Source organism: Belonocnema kinseyi, chromosome 3 (genome assembly GCF_010883055.1).
Source record: "Belonocnema kinseyi isolate 2016_QV_RU_SX_M_011 chromosome 3, B_treatae_v1, whole genome shotgun sequence".
Lineage (NCBI taxonomy): Eukaryota > Metazoa > Arthropoda > Insecta > Hymenoptera > Cynipidae > Belonocnema > Belonocnema kinseyi.
The window spans coordinates 154746153-154753782 of NC_046659.1; the positions used below are offsets into that span (position 1 = coordinate 154746153).

Genomic DNA, 7630 nt, shown 5'->3' on the forward strand with positions numbered 1-7630 from the left:
AACGCAACCATGGAAACTCTCATAAACTTGATCCGAAGATGCACGGACTTGGCCGAATGGCCGATCCGAATGCAACTTTAAAGGCGCGAAATATAAAAATACGCCTGTGTAATGGCTTCTACCCTGCTATTGTGCAATTCGGGTAGCATTCAACTGGCCATGTATGTAAGCCCCAGCGTGTCCACCCTGTATAAGATTTTTCTGTAAAATCTATTTTTTTTTAAAATGGAAAATGAACCGAGCTGTTTTTCTGAAGAAAGTTTTTCCTAGTTCTTTAAAAAAAGGGGAATAGCGAAAATAGTGAGAAGTCTGTTTTAATTAAAGGATAATTTTATGTTGAATTATTTACTTGTCAGGAATGATATCAGCTAGACTGTCTGGATCCATGTCACTGAGGAGCTCGAGATCGTGTCCACCAAGTAGAGAAATGTGAGATGGATCCCCATGAAGGGATGATACTAAAGGTTCTAATGGCGATCGATGTCTTCTTGAACCTTCAGCGTTGTCAACATCATCTACGACAATGTAACGCGAAGCTGGTTTTCCACCAACCGCCATCCACTTTTGATCTCCGTGTAGGACCATTAAATTTGTATTTCTTTCAAGTGTTGCAAAGTATTCTTCATCGTCGACTTCAGTACCTGCAAATCACCATAAAATTAACCCTTAAAGGGCATACTGGGTGTATAACACCCAGCGACTTATTTGCGCTTTAACAAAACGTACCAAATTCAAGAAAATGGAAAATATCGCGCCAGATTAACAAATGACATAAAAACCTATTTTTCTATGTCATTTTCACATAATTTTGATTTTTATCATTTTTATACGCAGTCTAAGATCAATAAAATCGTTTGATCACGCAAACTACGGTGTTTCATTTTTTTATTGAATTTAAGCTTTTATTTTTTAGAATAAATACCTTCTTTGGAACGAACACTATAAGACTAATTTTATTTTTAAACCGCCGTATCTCGGAAGTATTCAAGTAAAATTTTAAGAAAAATTATCAAAAACTTAAAAAGTTGTGCATTTTAGAGTGAAAGAAATCATTTTTTATTTTTTTTCAACAAGGATTTTTTTAACTACTTTAAATTTTAAAAACTGTTATGAAATCATTTTTTTCTTAAGTTAGATAGATTAAACATCATTAATTGATTTTCTTGTAAAAAACACTATCCAATACCGTCGGCGCAGCACACGTTTGAATACCCTCTTATGTAATTTTATGTAATTGTTATTTATGCTCTTTATGTAATTTTACGGAAGTGTGCCCTTTAAGGGTTAAGTCAAATTACTATTTAAAAGATTTGAAAAAAAATTATATTGAAAACATTTTCAAGCTTAAAGTGTCGAGCGTTTTTAAGCTTCAGAGAAGCTTTAAAAATTCTAGAGACGAGTGCTTTCAAGACTTAGTGGCCGTTTTAATTGAAGGATCAATCAATGAATTGAAAAAATAAACGAAGAAATTTTTGTTATAAACTGAACACTTCTTAAATTAAAAGTTAAAATATTTTTTTAAATTGTTAAAATTCTTCGACATTGCGTTTCGAAATATTTAAACATATACACATGTTGTTTTACATTTTTCAAATTTTAAATTATTTTTGATATATTTCAGAACTTTTAAACATCTTTTAAATGATTAGAATTTTTCTTACAATTTTTTTTAAATTCTGCCAAATTAAAAACAATTTCTTTCGGATAATTTGGTAAATCTTTTTAAATCTTTTTGAATATTCTCTTAAAATTACATTTTTAAAATAAAAAACCATTTTAATTTTCCTATGTTATTTTAATTATTATTCTGAAACCTTTCAAAATTCTTAAAAAGTTTCTTCATGTTTTGTTCAAAATCTGCCAAAATCTATATTTTGTTTAAAATTGGGCCGCGGGCTATTTTCAACGAAATTCTAATACGAATAGCCAGATATTGTCAGTGCACGTAGTTTTTGTTTGGTTTTGAATATTTAATTTACAATTACTGATTTTAAATGAACAGTCAGATATTTCTAAATATTAAGTAATTGTTCTTTTTTTTAAATTAAAAAATGAAAAATTTAATGGTTAAAAAAAATCTGTTTCGGTTCAAAATTCATATCTGCAGCTCGAAAATTCAACAATTTGGTAGAAAATTTAACTATTTGGTTGAAAATTGATGTATATGGTTGAAGAATCGTCCATCTGACTGATTTTTATTTAAAAATACATTTTTTTTATTTGTTATAAAATATAAGCTGAAAAAATAATTTTCAGACTTATTCGACAGATTAAATAAAAACGTGTTGAATTAAAAAAACTTTCAAACTGTTTAAAAGTTTTCAATTTTCAGTTCTTTCAAATTCAAAAACTTCTAAACTAACATGCTTCATAACTTTAAGTTTTCGAATGCAAAAAGTCAACTTGGTATAAATAAAAATTCAAATTCTTTTTTAATTTTGTGAGTTTAAAATGAACTCTAAAATTTTTTAGGAATAAAAACAACCTTACAACTAGGAAATCGATAATGTTAATGCAAATAATTTTTGCTTTGGATTATGTTTGAAACAATTTTTTTGATAACATACTGAAATTAAATTAAATTTTATCTAAATAAATTTGAAAATTTTGAACACAAAATGAAAGAATTGAATGTTTAGCTAAAGCAATTAATTTTCCACCGACAAAAAAAGCAATTTTTTATTAAACTAGTTAAATTTTCAACCAAGAAAGATTTTTTGTCCAACAAAGAAAATAAATCTCACCTGAAATGTTGAATTTTCAAACAATAAATGCGAATTTCCTGCAAAACAATTCATTTTTCAATCAAAAAATATAAATTTTCTGCCAAAAGAATTAAATTTTAAACCCCAAAAAGACGAATTTTCAACTAAAAAAGATCAATTTTCAAGAAAAGATACAATAGTTAAATTAAATTAAATTTTCAACCAAAGACATGAATATTTAACTAAAATGATGAATCATAATAAAAAAAAAACTAATTTTTAACGAAATAATTGAACTTTCATCCCAAACTATGAAATTTCTACCAAAAGACACATTTGTAAGAAAATAGTTAAATATTCAAAGAAAGGAATTAATTTTTAATTCAAAAATATAATAGTTAAATTTGTAGTAACAAAATTTTTTTACTAAATAAAATTAATGTTAGACTAAATAGAATAGTTCAATTTTCAGTCAAAGAAAATAATTTTCAACTAATATGTTAAATTGATAAATTTGAATTCATAACTAAGAAATTAATTTTCTACCCAAAAAGACAAATTTCAACAAAACACATGGATTTTCACTAAAAATAGATAAATCTTCAACTTAAAATAGAATCGTTAAATTTTAAGTGAAAAAATAGTGTTCAAGGAAATAAAATAATTTTATAAGCCAAATAGTTAAATTTCCAACCAAACAGATGAATTTTCAACCAAGAAGATTTTATTTCTATCAAAATAAAAAGTTTTCGGCAAAAAATTAAATAGTTAAATTGTCAGTTAAAAAATTAATAAAAAAATTTTCACCAACGTAGTTCAATTTTGAACAAACGAAAAAAAGGGTTTTACAACTAAAATGATGAATCACCAACAACAACAAAATGAATTTTTAAGAAAATAACTCCATCTTTAACTAAGCAGTTGAATCTTGTACCAAAAAAGATCATTTATAATAATAAACAACGTACTAATTGATATTTCAACAAAAAAATATTTTTATTTTAAACTAAAAAGAATTTAATTAAGAAAAAAAATGAACTTGCAACAAAATAGTTGAATCCCCAATCAGAGCAGATTACTTTTCAACCCAATAAGACGAATTTTCAACAAAAAATAACGAATCTTTAACAAAATTGTGGAATTTCAAGAAAATAATAAAATTAACTTCAAGTTCAGTTTATCGAAAATTACCTGATTTTGTAAGTTTTTTCTTGACATTCCCTGATTTTTTTAACTCGAAATTTGCCCATTCCATTTTTGATGGAAAATTAATTATTTTATTTTTATGAAACTTCAAATATTTTGTTGAAAGCTTATATATTCTTCTGTAATTTGGTCTTCTTTTATATACAATTGATCTTAATAATAGATTTAATGCTTTCACGATGATTCATTTTGATAAAAAGAGATATTTCGGAACCCGAAATATCTCTTTTTATCAAAATTAATCTTGTTGGTTGGAAATTCAACTACTTGGTTAAAAATTGAAATTTTTTGTTAATTTTTTTTTCCGAAGAATCATGGTTTTAGTTTAAAACAAGTTTTAAATTCCTTAACTTTCAGGAATTACCTGACCTGCAGCAGACCTGTATTTTGTTCTCAGATTTCAAAACTTTCAGAAGAACTGCTCACAAAATTAAATAAGGAATCGAATGTTGAGTCGTGTTAAATAAATTAGTAAACTTAACTTTAACTATAAAAAAAAGTCAAACATACCATCTTGTTCGAGAACAATAGTAAGTTGTCCATCCGGAAAAGCAAGACGAGTTCTAGCCACGTTGGTTAATTCCTCCAACGAAGAAGCAGTGATTCCTTTCCTGCGTTCTCTCAGATGATCCACTATTTTGTAAGGGTTTCCAGATCCTTTTGACATGACTGCTGTCTCTGCCATTGCAATACGAATATTTGTAGATAATTAAGCTCTAGCGATTGAATTTCGTTAGCCTACTTCAATTCCTTAAATCGAAAGTTTAGACAAAACTTTCGAAGATGGTTGAGACGAAATTTGAGACGAATGCGTTGACACTCTCGTGCCTTTCAGATTCAAATATTTCAAAATCTGACTTTCGATGCACATTGAGCACAGTGTTGTCAAAACTATTATTTTCTGGTAGAATAATCTCTTTTGGAAAAGCTTGAAGCACTCAAGAGATTGTGTATTATTGGATATAAAAGGTGATGAGAAAATTGGTGGTTTAAGGGCAGTGTTTTTTAGGATTGTACAGGGTTGATTTGGTTCCACTGGGGTCTTATAACGATTTTAACAATGTTACTTATGTTGATAAAAAAAAAAAATGAGGAAGGCTTTGGTGTTTTAAAGTTTTAACTTATGAAGAAACTGGTTGTCACTGGTTGTGTGACAAAGCAACACTGGGTCAATGGTGCAACCACCCCTCCTATTTATACACTCTGATAACCGTTGCGTATATACAGACACTAGACACCCCTAACAGTGAACCCTCCCAACATGGCACCAGACAGAAATCAATAAACCTACCCCACTACCCAATCTTTTTTTCTTCTTAAGATTATCTTCAAGATTATAATCACCGCTTAGAGTTTTAAACTCAAATTATTCTTGAAAACAAACACATTTTTTCCTAGACGGAATTTTCTGGGACAGCATTTTTTAATTCCTCCCCGAATATAAATAGCAGAGATCACTGCGCTTTATTAATCAATTTTAGGTATGAAAGGGTATTTAATTTATTATTGGAAACTTTTTATATCATCTTTGTTATAGTTATTTTTGTGTTTAAAATTTTTTTTAACTATAAAAAAACATTAGAAAAAAATGCAAGACGTCACAAATATTAACACCCATATCCCCTTTTAAGTCCACAGTTTCTGCTCAATTACATTCGCGAAATGCGTAAAATAAGACACAAGAAAGATAATATTTTAACGAAATAGTTGAATTTTCAACAAATAAGAAAATTAATTTGAGACCAAACAGTTTTATTTACAACCAAATAATTGAATTTTCAAGCGAAAGAGAAGAAGTTTCAACAAAGTAGTGAAATTTTTAACCAATAACTTGTATATCAAAATAGATGAATTTTCAACCTACAAATATCAACTTTTGACCAAGAAGACGAAAAAACAAATATTTAGAATATCGACGAAAAAATATTACTTTTTACAAAACAGTTGAGTTAAAAAAAATATTAAATTTTAAACTAAAATCATGATTCTTCAAAAAAAAAATTAACAAAAAATTTCAATTTTTAACCAAGTAGTTGAATTTCTAACCAACAAGATTAATTTTGATAAAAAGAGATATTTCGGTTTCCGAAATATCTCTTTTTATCGAAATGAATCATCGTGAAAGCATTAAATCTATTATTAAGATTAATTGTATATAAAAAAAGACCAAATTACGGAAGAATATATAAGCTTTCAACCAAATATTTGCAGTTTCATAAAAAAAAAACAATTAATTTTCCACCAAAAATGGAATGGGCGAATTTCGAGTTAAAAAAATTGTTGAATTTTCAACGAAAAACGGAATAGTAAAATTTTGAGTTGAAAAAATCAATTTTCAAGCAATTAAATTAATTTTTTAAGAAATATTTCAACTCTCAGCCAAGCAGTTTAGTTTCCAACAAAAAACTCGATTTTTCAACAAATAGTTAATCATTTTTAACTAAAACAATTAATTTTCCACGAAATAATGAATGTTCCACTGAAAAGTTGCATTTTCAATTTGACAATATGAATTTACAAGAAAAATTTTAATTTTCAACAAAATAGTTTAATGTTTGACAAAAAAAAGATTTCTACAATTCAATTTTTAACAAAAAAGCCAATTTTCTACCAAATTAGTGAATTATACAAAAATATTATTTTTTAACTAAAATGGTTGAATTTTCAACAAAAAAGTCGAATTTTCAACAAAAAGTCGAATTTCCAACAAATAGTGAATTTTGTACCAAATTGTTGAATTATACAAAGAAAAATGATTTTGATCTAAAAACAATAAATCTTCTTCTAATTAATGAATGTTCCACTAAAAAGTTGCATTTTCAATTCGAACATATGAATTTTCAACAAAACAATTCAATTTTTAAACCCCAAAACGAATTTTGAGAAAATGATTATTTTCGAACTAAATGTTTCGATCGTACGAAAAATTAACTTTTAAAAGAGTAATTTAACTGTCAACCGAACCATTGAATTTTTAACCAAACAAGTTTAATGTTCAACTGAAAAAAAAAGAATCTTTTATAGTACAATTCAATTTTCAGTAAAAAAGTTAATTTTCTACAAAAATGGTTGAATTATACAAAAAAATTATTTTTCACCAAAATGATGAATCTTCCCAAAAAATTATTAATTTTTAATAAATTAGTTCAACTCTCAACTAAGTAATTTAATTTTCTACCAAAATGTCGAAATTTGAGTTAAAAAATTAATTTTCTATAAAAACGTTGAATTTTCAACAAAATAGTTCAATTTTCAACAAGAAAGCCAATTTTCTACCAAATTAGTGAATTAGACAAAAATATTAATTTTTAGCTAAAAAGATTAATCTTCCAAAAAAATTAATTTTCTACAAAAAACTCGAATTTTCAATAAAAAGTTCATTTTTAACCCAAAAAGGAATAGTTAAATTTTAAGTTACAAAAAATAATTTTCAAACATTAAAAAACAAAATTTCACCAAAATAGTTCAATCTTCAATAAAAAAATAAGTTTTTGAAAAACAGGAGATAAAAGAGGGAATCTTAAAAAAAAGGGGGGGATAGGGGAAAGATTGTGAAATATATTTGGATAAAACACTTTGAATGAAAAGGAACCGTCAAAAGATTTGAAATATTTTAGGATACTTTAAAAGATTCCAAGGAATTTTTAATCGATTTAAATATAATTTGAAGGTATTTCAAATAATTTTTTTCAATTTTAAGGAATTTTAAAGTTCTGTGA

General features: G+C 26.3%; 1 protein-coding gene across 2 annotated transcripts in view; it reads right to left on the reverse strand.

Moving 5' to 3' along the window:
* The window catches only part of LOC117169038 (DNA fragmentation factor subunit alpha-like), a 36740-nt gene that overhangs the window by 7494 nt on the left and 21616 nt on the right, over window positions 1–7630 (reverse strand). Inside the window, exons 2-3 of one of the 2 annotated variants that reach the window (XM_033355117.1) lie at window positions 4422–4589; window positions 350–641 (exon numbers count right to left, since the gene is read on the reverse strand). In XM_033355117.1, coding sequence (XP_033211008.1) covers window positions 350–641; window positions 4422–4578 — 449 coding nt within the window. In that variant the 5' untranslated portion in view covers window positions 4579–4589. Of the gene's footprint in view, window positions 1–349; window positions 642–4421; window positions 4597–7630 lie in introns of those variants that run through there. The other variant, XM_033355116.1, reaches the window with a different exon arrangement.